Source organism: Coenobita brevimanus, chromosome 29 (assembly GCF_032717465.1).
Source record: "Coenobita brevimanus isolate Jiangsu-jjx chromosome 29, ASM3271746v2, whole genome shotgun sequence".
Lineage (NCBI taxonomy): Eukaryota > Metazoa > Arthropoda > Malacostraca > Decapoda > Coenobitidae > Coenobita > Coenobita brevimanus.
Window position 1 is genome coordinate 36,469,193 of NC_136982.1, and position 15,367 is coordinate 36,484,559.

Sequence of the window (15,367 nt, forward strand, 5' to 3'; positions counted from 1 at the left end):
ATGTGCTTGGATCCCAAAATTTCCCAGTTTATCATACGTCTTACCGCAGGAACTGCAGCCGTTGAAACAAGTTTACAAATCCACCGCGAGGTTGGGCTTACTTGAAAAGAATAGGAGAGTAAATGGTTTCTGCTGGCCTTAATTTCTGCTTCGGAATGGAACGAAAATTGTAAGTAATGCTCCTACGTTTATCTTAGGAACATAAAATGTCTTTATGAAAAAGTTGTCATCTCATTTCCTTGCAGACTGGCTATGTACGACAGTTCTTCCAGGGCTCATAGTGCTCATTCGTCTGGCTGTGCTATTGCTTAGCATTCTGTAAACTCCAACAAGGGAAACCCAAACCCTTTTGACTTTCCGAGGTGCTACAAAAAACGCCTATATATATATATATATATATATTATTGTGTTAAATAGTTTTGTGTATGTAGGGAAAATATTTACAGTAGATTATTGCAACTTACCACGTGTTGCTCCTATATTGGTATCTTGCACTTGTATTGCCGTTTGTAGGATTTTCACACTTGAAACTAAAAATTCTTCTCATTTGTGCAGTAACTTAACTAAATAGGTCTTTTTCTTTGTATACTTTTCCATTTTTTAAGTATTTTCCTTACTTCTCAAATTAGATAACCTTTTTTTTGTAATTCATGTTAATAGTACACACTTAATTCTTAACTAATTTGTAGTTAACTATATACAGAAGCTTACTTATTTTTACTGTTTTAGTAAATGTGCTGCAAGATTCTTCCATTAAAATAATCCCATTTTCAAACTTGAAACTAAAGATCTTCTGTTTGTGCATTATTTACTAAGAAGGTCCTCTTCTTCTTCACATACTTCCTCATTTCGGTAGATTGATGAGTCATAGTTCAGCATGGATCTTGAAGGTTCGAATGACGAGCAGCAGATCCCATTTACTTCCAGGCTAGTCTTAATTCTTAAAATTGAAGTCAAAAGTTTCAGGCCCATTCTATTTCTTAGTTTGGTTTTGACTGATGTAACTCTGGAAAACAGTCTCTCAACCAAAGCATTACTAACAGGGAGGCTGTAACATTTCAGGGCAAATTCTGCTAGATCTTTCAAAGCAAGGTCTCCGCCTGCATTTTCAACTGTGATTGCTTTTGCCCAAAAAGTAGATCCAATTCTTGGCATATTGGCATCAAAGATGTGTTCCCAGTCCATTGATAGGATATGACGCCACTGGCTCTCTATTTCTGCTAGCTTAGTCTGATCTGCTAGTTCTAGGGGTAACTCAGAGAACACAGGGCGTGTGTGACTCAAGCATATATCTGGTGACAGGTTCTTCATTTTCTTAATTGTGGCAGTATTATCTGGTAGGCGAAGTAGGAGCTCCTTGCATGCTCTGACAAGGAATTTGTGGCATCTGGATTTAATAGTCAGTAAGCCTTCCTCTGGAATTAACTTAGCCCTTCTCTTGTTGGGTAGAAGGTTAAAGAACTCATATCCAAAATCAACTGTGTCAAGTGGAAGAAAAATGGAAGTAAAACTTAGGTCAGCATCTAGTTTTACACTATCAGGATGCAGGATTTGTCTGAGCATTAGCAAAGTGAATTTATCCAGCTCATCGTGAAGTCTACAGTGATCAGTTTCTTCCTTTTGAAAGAGTAGGTTCATCTTTTCAAAATCCTCCAAAACTGGTTTTAGAAAAGTGAAATACAATTCATTGGCATGGTCCGAGTACATGGAATGAAGCTCTCTTGACACATATTTATCACATGCTGAAGCAGCAATTTGAAAGTGAGTTTTTTGTGAGTCCCACTGATCAAGGATTCTTCTGACACTACTGCTTCTTGCAAGCCACCGTGTACCTGACAGATGAATAAGTTGTAGTGGGTCTTTGCCATCATTAATGAGCTTATATACATCCAAATAAGCTTCTCTTCTCAAGGCTGACCTGTGAAACCAGCTGTATGTCTCTCTCAGCATAAAGTCAATATTTGATGGAATTTCTTCAAATGCATGCGAACACGCCAGGTGAAGCGAATGACACGTACATTTCATAAGAATCAGATTTGGAATGTCATTTTTCATTAACGTATACACTGATTGGTGGCATCCACATAGGTTTGAGGCTCCATCAGTCCCTAATGCAAAACACTGAGTAAGATCCACACCAATCTCACCAAAAAAATCTTGAATGTGCTGATACAGAGCCACAGCTGTGGTGTTGGTTACTGGAATTAGTCCAAGAAACTGGGAAATAATCTTCTTGTGTCTAGTACTATAGAAACGAACACAGACACATAGATGCTTAACACATGCAATGTCTGTTGATTCGTCTATGATCAGAGAAAATGGAGTGTTTTTCATGTCAGAAACTAAATCTTGAAAAAAAGCTGGTGCAATTACTTTCTTGATTAGTGCAGTGCATTTTGTTCTGTGCAATCTAATGCTATCACAACTAGAAGTACTTGGCAAATCTTTGTTTAGCAGGTCACTCAAATGATCGATACAGTTTATTGATGAGTGGCAAGCAACATATGCTGAGAGCTGCAGTTTAAGTTTTGTAATTTTCTTTGTGAAGACAGTTTTCAGACTTGTTTGTTTGGGATTGACTTTTGCCATATTTTGCTTGTGCTTAGCTGACTCTCCATGTTTTTTCAAATCACCTTTGTGAGCTTGTATTTCTGTTTTACATACTTTACACAATGCCTTTGTCTTGTCATTTTTTAGCTCTTCAAGCCACTTTTGAAATGAAGGATCTGCCAGCCACGAACTTTTAAAGACTTTGTCGTACTTTGACCACTTTCCCATCGTCACAACACTACAACACGTGATGCGACTCCAGGGACAGACAAACGGCAACTGAATTTAAACCTAAGTACCGTCCAGTCCGTCCTAACGGTAGGAGTCAGCAGGGTAGAGAATAACCGTCTAACGCAGTAAAAGTTTAATTTTACTATTATTATTATTATTATTACTACTACTATTCATTGAAGCTGAGATCATTGTATGAAGGTAGCCCAAATGAAAATATGGTAGCCCAAATGTAATTAAAAGTAGCCCAAAAAGTAGCAGGTAGCAGAATTGAAAATTTAGTAGCAGTCATAAAAAGTAGCCCAATCTGTGATTTGTAGCCCAATCTGGCAACCCTGCCACCAACTGTCAAACCTCTCTCCTTCCCTCCCTCCCACAACACTCACCCCCTTTCATATTACAGTACATGTACAGTATAACCCCACTCTTTTTGTGTATTTCATTTATTTTCTTTTTCTTTGTGATTGTGGCTGGATGTTTGATGACAACAAATGTCTCATGCAGGATAATAATGTACTTTTACCCAGAAAAAGTGGTCCATCTTGCCGGGTAGTGTCGAAGATTTTATGCTTTCTGCCAGACACCATTTTAATTCAGCCATTAGCTACACCAAATAAGGTCATATGACAGGTAGTGCCAAGATGGATAATCGGGAGTTTACCGGATATACTCTGTATGTATATATATTTATATATATATATATACATACACACACACACACACACACACACACACACACACACGAACAGCCGGAGAGAGCAGACGTCCCAGCCATCGCTGCTAACCATGAGTACTGTGTATACATATATATATATATATATATATATATATATACACACACACACGCACACACACGAACAGCCGGAGAGAGCAGACGTCCCAGCCATCGCTGCTAACCATAAGTAGTTTTAGGAATTTTGTCTGTCCTGTCTCCTAAGGTCTTGTCTTAAATTTAAAATAATGAAAGTTAATAGACTACCAAAAATGTAAAGATTTATTGGCTAAAGTATACATGAATGTTTGTATTTTTTTTTCGGTAACAGCTGTTTAGGTACTTAACCAACATTAAACATGGCCGAAAATGTAAACTATGAGGGACTCGAATTTCAAGGATTTGATACAAATACCAATGTCATGGACCTGGTTAAAACATTAATTATGAGGATTAGTGAACTTGAAAAGAAAGTAGAGAATCTAGTGATAAAGGATGTGTCGGAAAATACGGATACTACCATACAGTCTGATCCAATCCAATGAAACAGCGAGTGAAGAGATTCGAAATTTGAAGCGGGAAAATGTTGAATTGAGGAGGAAACTAGAAGAGAGTACTAATAAAACGGAGAAGGTGAGTAATGTATTGGAAGAGCAGAAGGCAAAGTGGGCACATGTAGAGGAAGAACAGAAAGAAGTGGTCAGCTTAAGAGATCATCCAAGAAGAAAGGGAAATGAACAAGAAAAAAATGGAAGAAAATGTAGTGAAAATACTGAAGAAAAAAGAGAAAATAGTGAGAGAAACCGTAGAAAGGAACAGATGTGTAGTAATATTTGGAAACAGGGAAGAGGAAGAAAAGGTTAGGTTCGTAAGACTCGAGAGAGACATGAACCTGGTGAGAGGAATATTAGGCAAGATTGACCCCGAAGGAGACAAGTGGGTACAAGAAATTGAGGAAGTAAGGAGGATAGGGCCTTATAAGAAAGGGGAAACAAGACCAGTGAGAGTCAAGTTTACATCAGAAAGTGTAATAAATAAGATACTTAAAAGTGATTTGGAAATTAAGCAAAGAGGCAGGGATGGAAAATATTATAATAAGAAAAGATCTGAATGAAGAAGAAAGAGAAGTTTTAAAATCATTCAAGGAAGAAGTAAAGGGAAAAAATGATAAGAGGACAGAGGAAGACTGTAATACTTTTTTTTTTGGAGAGTATTGGATATGAAAGTAAGGAAGAGGTATTTAAGGAAATAGAAGTGAAGGAAACTAAGGGGGATGGCTGTGAAAGATCAGAAGTTGGGGAAGTGGTACGGATAGCCAGTAGGAGAGAAGAGGGTATTAAAATCGTCAAAAATAATTTGAAGGTGATATATACTAATGTTGATGGCTTCATATCGACAAGGATCGAAATTAACGATTTCTTAAGAGAACATGAACCTGATGTCATGTGCTTTGTAGAGACCAAATTAAGAGAAGATATTGATGTTCATTTGGGAGATGGTAAATACAAACTGTGGAGAAAAGACAGAAAAGAAAAAAAGGGAGGAGGAGTGATGATAGCAGTGAAGAACAACATAAATGTAGATACTGTGGAAATGGGAGAAGGCAGGGCTGAAGTGATATATATGAAATTAGAAACTGGAGAGAATGTTAAGAGAGATATGGCGGTAGTGTATGTTCCCCCAAAGAGAAGAGCATGGAATGATGACGAATACCATGAGATGTTGTCAGATATGGCTAGCTATTTGCAAAAAATAATTGAGAAAAGCAATAATATAATTTTAGTGGGTGACTTTAACCGTAAAGAGGTGAACTGGGAGGAATGGTACTCGGAAGGCAGCGAGGATTCATGGGGCACTATGTTATTAAATATAATAATGAATAATGTGATGACGCAATGGGTCAAAGAAGAGACACGGTTTCGAGGTGAGGACACACCAGCAAGGTTAGATTTACTGTTCACCAAAGAACCCGATGTAATAGAATCATTGAAATATCTCTGTCCTTTAGGAAAAAGTGATCATGTGGTCATTGAGTTCCAGATGTTAATAGGGAACGTCGTGCCAAGAGACGAGCTTCATAGACAGGGAAGATACAACTTTGGGAAAGCAAATTTTACAGGACTGAGAAACTTTTTTGAAAATGCGGATTGGGGAAAATTCAGAGAAACAAGAGAGATACAGATGAAGTGGGATATCTTTCTAGACCTCTATAATTTGGGAGTGGAAAAATTTGTACCAAGAGTAAGAGGGAAAGAAAACAGGAAAAAGGAGTGGTTTAATAGAAGGTGTATGATAGCAAAAAAAGAGAGAGATAAGGCGTGGAACAATTGGGGAAAGAGAGGAAACAACAGAACAAAGGAAGAATATAAAAGAACAAGAAATGAATACACAAGAATACGTAGAGAAGAAGAAAGGAATTTTGAAAAAGGTATAATAGACAAATGCAAGGATGAACTCAAACTGTTTGATAGATTTGTTAATGGCAAACTGAAACAAAAGGAAGGAATCACGAAACTGAAAGTAGAAGGAGAGATCTTTAAGGATGCGGCAATGCAAGCAGAAATAATGAACAAACGTTTCCAGTCAGTTTTCACTAAAGAAAAGGAGCTTGTGAATTAGAAATGTTCCGGTGATAAAAGATATAAAAGTGGAGGTACAGGAAGTGTATAAATTACTGGAAACTCAAGATGTAAGGAAAGCCCCAGGACCTGATGGAATTTCTAATTGGGTACAGAAGGAATGCAGAGAACAACTGGTGGATAAAATTCACAGTTTAATCGTATGCTCACTGGAAGAGGGGAAAGTGCCACAAGAATGGAAGAGGGCAAATGTGGTACCAATTTACAAGGGAGGAAACAGGGAAGAACCCCTTAATTATAGACCAGTGTCTCTAACCAGCATGGTCGCAAAATTGTGTGAGAGAATCCTGAAAAACAGATGGATAAAATATCTGGAAGAGATGAATATTTTGGCTGAATGTCAGTTTGGATTCAGAAGTGGAAGGTCATGTGTTTCTAACTTGTTGAGCTTTTACTCAAGAGCGATTGACGTGGTACAGGAGAGAGATGGTTGGGTGGATTGTGTGTACTTAGACTTAGAGAAGGCCTTTGACAAGGTACCTCATAAAAGACTAATGTGGAAACTAGAATATATAGGAGGACTGAAGGGGAAACTTCTGGAGTGGATGAGAGACTTTTTGAGAGACAGACAAATGAGGACAGTAATAAAGGATTGGATGTCTGGATGGAGGGAAGTAACAAGTGGAGTCCCTCAAGGCTCGGTGTTGGCACCAGTAATGTTCCTGATTTACATAAATGATATGGTAGATGGAGTGAACAGTTATGCAAGTCTGTTTGCTGATGACGTAAAGATCTTGAGGAAGGTAGAGGTTGAGGAGGATTGTAAAATACTGCAGGAGGATTTGGATAGGATACACAATTGGAGCCGGATGTGGGAAATGAAATTTAATGTAAAGAAATGTAAAATATTGGAAATGGGTAAAAGTACCAGGAGGCCATCACTGAATTATTTGTTGGGTAATGAATTAATCACAAAAAGGAGAGAAGAGAAAGATTTGGGAGTGCTGGTCCAAGATAGTTTGTCACCAGAAAAGCACATTAACAAGATAGTTGGGGAGACTTATAAACTCTTGACTAACATAAGAGTAGCATTTCATTATATGGATGAGGAGATGATGAAAAAATTGATAGTGGCAATGATCTGCCCCAGGTTAGAATATGCAGTGGTAGTGTGGTCCCCACACAAAAAGAAAGATATAAACAAGATTGAGAGAATACAAAGAACAGCAACCAAGATGGTTCCCAGTCTGACAGACCTGTCATACAGAGAGAGGCTGGAAAAACTGGATTTGCCTTCGTTAGAGGAAAGGAGAAAGAGGGGAGACATGATTGCAGTGTTCAGGACCATGGTGGGAGTAGATAAAATTGACAAAGAAGATCTGTTTGTATGGGATAAGAGAGCAACAAGAGGACATGGAATGAAATTGAAAAAGTCAAGCTGCTTGAAGGATATCAAGAAATATAGCATTCCTTACAGAAGTATAGACTTATGGAATAGCCTGGACAAAGAGATCGTCCAGTCTAAAAACTTAAACGAGTTTAAAGCTAAATTCAACTTATTGAGAAATAGCGACGGAAACCCATGAGCATAGTACATTCCATGTATATCACAGTTAGGTATATTAGGTAAATACTTAAATATTTGGAACGACTTAGACAAAGAGGTGGTGCATGAGAAAAACATTCATGTGTGTAAAGGTAGACTTGATGAATGTGGATATGGAGACAGGACAACACGAGCATTGCTCAATTCCTGTATACTACAAATAGGTAAATACACACACATTTACAGCGCTGGGTGGTAACCATATGACCAAACCATACCTGCTTCCTACATGTTTACAAGTGGGTTGGTGGAGGGTTAGTGCCCCTCCCCGTAAAACAAATAACTCAGGGTCAGAATGGCCACCCCTTACGGGATTATGGTATCTGGGAATAGATAGATAGATATATACAGTACCCTCGCGTCCAGCACGGTAATATTGTCATCATGGGTCACGTGTTGGACCAAAAACATGTTAGACTAACAGTAGAGGTTATGGGGAAAAATGAATTATGTCAGCAACCCTCGGAAAAGTCACCCCAAATACCTACCATGTACCTATACATATATTGGTACAATTGTAATTATAATAAATGGTACTGTGCTATGAATGATAACTAACCTTTTAGGATAGTGTTGGTGGGCTTGCTGGAAATGGAAGGTGGTATACAAGGCTGTAGTTAGTCCTACTGGGTCCCCGGAGGATGGCTGCTGGCGTCACTAGCGGGTAATGGCTGTTTCTCCTCCTCAACCTCCCTCATAAATCCTTCGAAATCAAACCTCCCTCATAAATCCTTCGAAATCACACTCAGAATCACTATCTTCGTCCATTAATCCTCAGCAAAGTGCATGCTTCTCACACTGTTGCCAGAGCCCTGTCTTGTGACTGTGGAAAGTGATCGCTGTCGCTGACTCGGTAGAGACTAAGGAGAAGCAACTTTGTTTATAAACTGGTACGCACGCCGATGAGAAGGGTTTCAAAACGATTGATATTTATTCTAAAATATTAATATGTATGCAGTGTCAGGCTAAATGTTCAATGCTGTAGTACGATACATTCTCTGTCGAGTCGCCTGGGTTTTGGTCACACTGTTTTCCCCATCGTATCCTTGGCAGATGAATTCCAAATGCCCATGGTATCATCGGCAGTTTTACCACATTACCGTTCCGATTTACCATCGTATCCTCAGCAAACCTGGTATGAAGTGCCGTGTGATAGCCTTCGGCTGCCAGGATCTTGTCTTAAGTTTTTTATTATGATCACGTTGGCTTCATTCATGTTGTAGGCCTTGGCAATGTCAACTTTCCTCTCCCCTTTCTTCTTCCTCTTGATGCTTTCTAGTTTGGTGGCCTTAGGGAGGTGCCGACGCTTCTTGGGGTTCTCAGAAGGCTTCCTAGGCATCGTGAGCAGGGTAAAATGCAGTAACAAGGGCAGAAAATGCAGCAAGAAAAAAGCACCTTCCAATGCAATGATGTGACTGAGTGGCTCTGTGGCGGGAGAAATATAAACAAAACGTCACATGACAGCAGAAGCGTTTTTAATTGGGTGGCATCACGATCATGTCACGATAGCGGGCGAGGAAGGCTACTTGATCAGAAGTTTTTCATTGGCTATCATCATCATGGAAATGTCCAGTATGGCCGTGTTGGACCGGGGGTGATTGTGCTGAGTGAGTTCTTTGATCTCAATGTGGGACTGAAACAGGGTTGTGTGATGTCTACATGGCTGTTTAATATATACATGGATGGGGTTGTAAAGGCGGTGCAGGGTAGGGCAGTGGATGTTGGGGTGGCTCTAATGAATGAGGGTGAGATTTGGAAGCTTCCGGTGTTGCTGTTTGCTGATGATACAGTACTGTTGAGTGAAGATGAATGGGAGTTGCAAGGTTTGGTGAATGAATTTGGGACAGTGTGTAGGAGTAGGAATCTGAAAGTTAATGTAAACAAAAGTAAAGTTATGGTGTTTGAGAGGAATGAAGTCACAGAGTGTGCAGTGAGGTTGGATGGTGAGGATATGGAGAATGTGTGTGCATTCAAATACTTGGGTAGTGTGATGAGTAAGGATGGAACTTTGGGGGATGAAGTGCGTGAAAGGGTACAGCAGGGAAGGAAGGTTTTTGGTACACTGAAAGCAGTGATGAGAAATAGGAGGTGAGTATGGAAGTTAAGAAGTCACTGCATGATAGTATTGTGATCCCTACCCTGACGTATGGAAGCGAGGCATGAACCTTGCAAGAGGGGAACAAGTCAAGAGTGAGAGCAGTGGAAATGAGTTACTTGAGAGGAGCATGTGGAGTGACGTGGAGGGACAGGTTGACGAATGAAGAAGTGAAGGAACGCTGTGGGGTGGATGTGGATGTGAGTGAGAAGATTAGGAGAAATACACTGAGGTGGTTTGGACATGTGAAGAGAATGGAGAATGAAAGACTGACCAAGAGGGTGTATGTAGGTGAGGTGGAGGGAGGGAGAGGGAGAGGTAGACCGAGGATGAGGTGGAGGGATGGAGTTGAGAGGTATATGAGGGAGGGGGGGGTGAGTTGGAGGGAGGGTAGTCAAATGATGGGTGACAGAGCGACTTGGAGGCGTTTTGTCTGCGGCCACCCTTTGCGGGATTAGGGCGTCAGGCTATAGATAGATAGATAGATAGAATTGCTGACTGTGCTGGACTCGAATCGTGCTGGACTAACGCGTGCTGGACGCGAGGGTACTGTATATGTATAATATATATATATATATATATATATATATATATATATATATATATATATATATATATATATATATATATACTGTATATATAATCATCATCATCATCATCATTAGCAGCAGCAGCAGCAGCCGTTTGAGTATCCACTGCAGTACCGGCCTATCCCGACCGAAGTCAGGACGATACATCCAATGTATTTCTACCAAGTGGCGTAGGCTGTCTGGTAGAGATTGTATTTACGGTGCAAAGTGCTTGTAAGTGTAATTGTAGTGTTGGAATGGCTTTGGATGTGTGTGTAGCCTGTGAACCAAGTGTAATCGGCCCTCACAATCCGACTGGGTGCAAGCATACTTTACAGTAAGCGACACTTGTTCAACCACAGCACCCCTTGTGTCCGCCAATGCAGTACGTGGCCGGGTGAACACTCCCAAAGTTTATTAACCTTGCGGGATGTGAACCGTGGCCCACCTGTGTACGAAACGCACACTTTACCACTGTACCACAGAGGCTGCATATATATATATATATATATATATATATATATATATGTACTGTATATTATATATATATATATATATATATATACAGTACTCGTCAAAATTACGCAGCGCCTTCCGCCGGGCACACAATACTTATGGCCAAAAAGAATCACCCATTTTTGGGGGTAAAAATTGAGCCACAAGTTTGCGCCGCGAGCATGATGTTACGGTAGCCTGAGGCCTTCCGACACAGTGGTTGGTTCCCGCCTCAGTTGCCCACGGGCTGCCTGAGAGAGAGGAGCTCCGCCGCGTCTCCATCTGAAATTGCACCATTTTTTACCGAGTGTCCGGCAGTGTTTTGGCTTTCGCCAATTTGTTATGGCACCTGCCCGTGAACTATCGAGTGAAATCATATCCCAGATCATTGCTCTAAAGGAGGCAGGCCACCAGACAAAGGAAATTAGTGAATTGGTTGGTGTGGCAAGATCGACAGTGCGTCGTTGGTGTGCGGGTATCGAGTGGAAAACAGTGGTGAAATTCCCACAAAGAAGCCATGGTCTGGTAGGCCTAGGAAAACTTCCCCAAGGTCTGTTAATGTTTTAAAACGTGCAGTGGAGTTTAATCCTCGTGTGAGTGCAAGAAAAATAAAGGAAAGCAACCCGGATGTGTTTGGTGAGGTGTCTGTGAGAACTGTGTCTCGTAGGGTTCATGAACTTGGTTACACGAGTCACAGACCTGTGAAGAAGCCTCTTCTCACAAAGAACCAGAGACTTCGTAGGCTTGCCTTTGCTAATAAATATCTCCACTGGGGTGAGGAGCAATGGTTGTCAGTGTTGTGGTCTGATGAGGCAACGTTTAGTGTAACCTGTAACAGAGGAGCACGTGTGTACCGACGCAAAGGTAATGACCCACTTAACCCACAGTACGTAGAAAGCACAGTTAAACATCCTAATGTACTCATGGTATGGGCTTGTTTTTCAGGGGAAGGTTTGGGGAAGCTTGTTGTGCTTCCAAAGAACGTTAGAGTGAATCAGGATGTTTACCTGGAGCTTCTGTGTGATCATTTACCAGACTCCTTCGACCTAACTGGTGCACGAGTGTTTCAGCAGGTCGGTGCACCTGCTCACAAGGCCAAATCGGTCACCAAGTGGCTTCATGACTGCGAGGTCTCATTCATGAAAGACTGGCCCAGAAATAGCCCAGACCTCAACCCAATTGAAAACCTCTGGTACCTCGTAAAGAAGAGTCTCCAAAGGAAGAACGTGAGCTCTCTGCCTAAGCTGGAAGCTGCAATTCGTGACTCCTGGGAGAAAATACCCCTCCAGCACCTCAGGAGCCTCACCCTTTCACTTCCAAGATGTCTCAGGTCCGTGAAGAAGCGTAAAGGATACCATACGAAGCACTAAAGTTAAATAAAATGCATTACTTATATGTTCTTCCAGTGTTGAAAGGTTTGTTTCATAGTAGGGACACAGGGCGCTTCATACTTCTGACGAGTACTGTGTATATATATATATATATATATATATATATATATATACTGTATATATATATACAGATATATATATAGATAGATAGATCGATAGATCGATATTTGACTGGGGACATGAATGACAATTTTGGGAATGTACTAGTGGATGGAGTGGTTGGTCAGTGGGGTGTGCCAGGTGAAGTAGATGGGAATGGTAGTGCTTTGATGGACATCTGTGCTGGTAAGGGGTTGGCAATAGCCAACACCTTCCTTCAGCATAAGATGGTCCACAGGTATACATGGAGAGCCATGAGGAGGATGGACGGTGAACTTGTTGAACGAAAGGCAGTGATAGATTACGTGTGTGTGGATGAGCGAATGAAAAGACAAGTGTTGGATGCAAGAGTGTGGAGAGGATTGGGAAGTGGAATCTCAGATCATCACTAAGAATCTCAGATCATCACTTAGTGATGGCCAAGGTAAGGCTGCAAAGAAAATTGGTGAAGAGACGAAAGGGAAGACAGGAGGAGACAGCTCCTGGTAGATGAGTGAAGGAGTTGCCAGATAGTGAGAAAATGGCAGAGTATAAGAATATAGTGTAAGAAAGATTGGAAAGGTATGAGTTAGAGCAGATGGAAGGGGTGGAAGATGTACGTAAGATATTCACAGAAGAGATAGGTGCAGCGAGTGAGGTGGTCTGTGGAGTGAGGAGGAGATGCAGGGGTGTGCAAGGGACAGCATGGTGGAATGATGAGGTGAAACAAGCTGTGGAACAAAAGAAGAAGGCATATAGTGAATGGCTAGCAAGTAGAGGCAGGGGAGAAGATGAGAGAGAGAAGAGAGAGGTATATGTGAGCAGGCAATTGGAGGTGAAGAGATTGGTGAAGGAGAGTAAGAAGAAAGTGGATGAAGAGTTTGGGAGGAATCTGAGTGTAAACAGGAGGGAGAGTAAGAAATTGTTTTGGAAGGACCTTGATGATTTAATACATGTAGTAGGTGGTATGCAGTATGATGAGATAGTGGTTTTGGGAGGGGAGTTAAATGGTCATGCAGGTGAAGTAGCACAGAGTTATGAAGGAGTATATGGGGGATGTGCATATGGTATAAGGAATGCAGAAGAAGAAAGGATACTCGAGTTTGGGGAGGCAATGGAGATGATTGTGTGCAACACATATTTTAGGAAAAGAGAGAGTAGGTTAATTACGTATGAGTCTGGGGGAAATAGCAGTCAGATAGATTATTTTCTGATTAGAAGGGCTGATAGGAGGTTAGTGAGGGATGTTAAAGTTATAGGAAGTAAGGAGTGTGTGCAGCAGCACGAACTATTGGTTTGTGATATGGTGCTTAAAGAACGAGTGATGAAAAAGAGGACTTATGTACCTAGGAGGAAAATATGGAAGCTGGAAAACAAAGTAGTAAGGGATGCCTTCTATAACGAGATGAGGAGAGTGGTGCCTGAACAGGGAGCTGTAGACAGAGGCGTTAACGAACAGTACAGAGCCCTCAAGAACAATCTCTTGAGAGTTACGAAAGATCCACCATTGACATACTCAATCTCTTAACTCATACCATCCATCAATCAATTAATCTTTTTGGAGAAACTCATGCAGTAGCTCTTGATATCTGTAAAGCTTTCGACAGAGTATGGCACCGTTCCCTGCTGTCCAAACTCCCTTGCTATGGACTAACGTCTTTTGTTCCTTTGATTTCTTCTTTTCTTAGTGACAGGAAAATAAGAGTAAAAGTAGATGATGTATATTCGAATTTCCACTCAATTAACGCCGGCGTGCCGCAGGGATCAGTACTGGCGCCAACCCTATTTCTGGTTCATATTAATGATCTCTTATCTGTCACCCACAATCCCATTCACTCATATGCAGATGACTCAACACTACATAGTTCATTCACACTCAGACATCCATTTACAAAGTCTGATATCTCTACCTCTCAACTCAGTACAGCCATCTCCATAAATCAAGATCTATCTACAATCAGTGAATGGGGACAAAACAACCTTGTCTCTTTTAATGCTAGTAAAATAAATATATACAGTTTACTAATAGACAGATATTGCCTGATTCATACATTACCTTCAGTGCTACTAATATTCCCATCTCCAAAAGTATTGAAATTCTTGGTGTCTCACTTAACAGTGCCCTCAGCTGGACCTCTCATGTCAGATCACTTGCTAAAACCGCCTCAAAGAAACTTGGATTATTGTACAGAGTCCGTAACTTCTTTGCTGATGAGCAGTTAGCTATAATTTATAAGAGTCTTGTGCGCTCTCAGCTTGAATATTGCTCACCATTGTGGAATGGTTGTGAAGAGGTTGCATTAAGACAACTAGACAAAATTCAGAATAAAGTTGTTAGAATCATTAACAACTCTGCCATTACATATAAACTACCTCCCCTGCAAGTAAGAAGGAATGTTGCCTCCCTTGCATTATTTTACAGATATTTTTTTGGCAAATGCTCAGACGAAGTTGCGTCCATGGTGCCACCTCTCCATGCCTTCCCTCGTGCTACACGGGCATCTGGTAACGCTCATGACTGGAATGTCACTCAACCATATTGCAGAACTTCTGCCTATCAGAATTCTTTCATTCCCCGAACTGCATCTCTCTGGAACTCGCTTCCCCAGAGTTGTTTTCCTCCAAATTTCAACCTGCAACTGTTCAAGTCTAACTGTTACAGATATTTTATGAACAGAGGACACCAGTAATCTGGTGTATGGATTATTTTTTTTCTCCATTTGTTTTTCCTTCCTCCGTTCTGTTATTTAAAAAAAAAAAAAAAAAAAAAAAAACATGTGGTTGGACAAGAGGACCACCAAGACATAAAGTAACTTGGTGGTGGGATGAGGGTGTAGAAGCTGCAGTTAAGGAGAAAAGAAGGCTTTTCCGAGAGTGGAAGAAGGGTGGTAGCAAGGAGGAATACTTGGCTGCCAAACGTAGGGCTAGAATGGAAGTATACAGGGCGAAGTCAGAGTCACAGAGACTTTTACTTGATAACCTGAATCATGGGGAATGGAAAAATATGATACATAAGGTGGCAAATCAGATGAAGAGGGATAATCGGGATATTATAGGTGAG

General features: G+C 40.8%; 1 protein-coding gene across 1 annotated transcript in view; it reads left to right on the forward strand.

Moving 5' to 3' along the window:
• Positions 1-15,367, forward strand: part of cac (calcium voltage-gated channel subunit cacophony) — a 2,326,612-nt gene that overhangs the window by 1,132,019 nt on the left and 1,179,226 nt on the right. Inside the window, exon 27 of the mRNA XM_080268748.1 lies at positions 7,007-7,024. Within this exon, the coding sequence (XP_080124874.1) occupies positions 7,007-7,024 (18 nt within the window). The remainder of the gene's footprint in view (positions 1-7,006; positions 7,025-15,367) is intronic.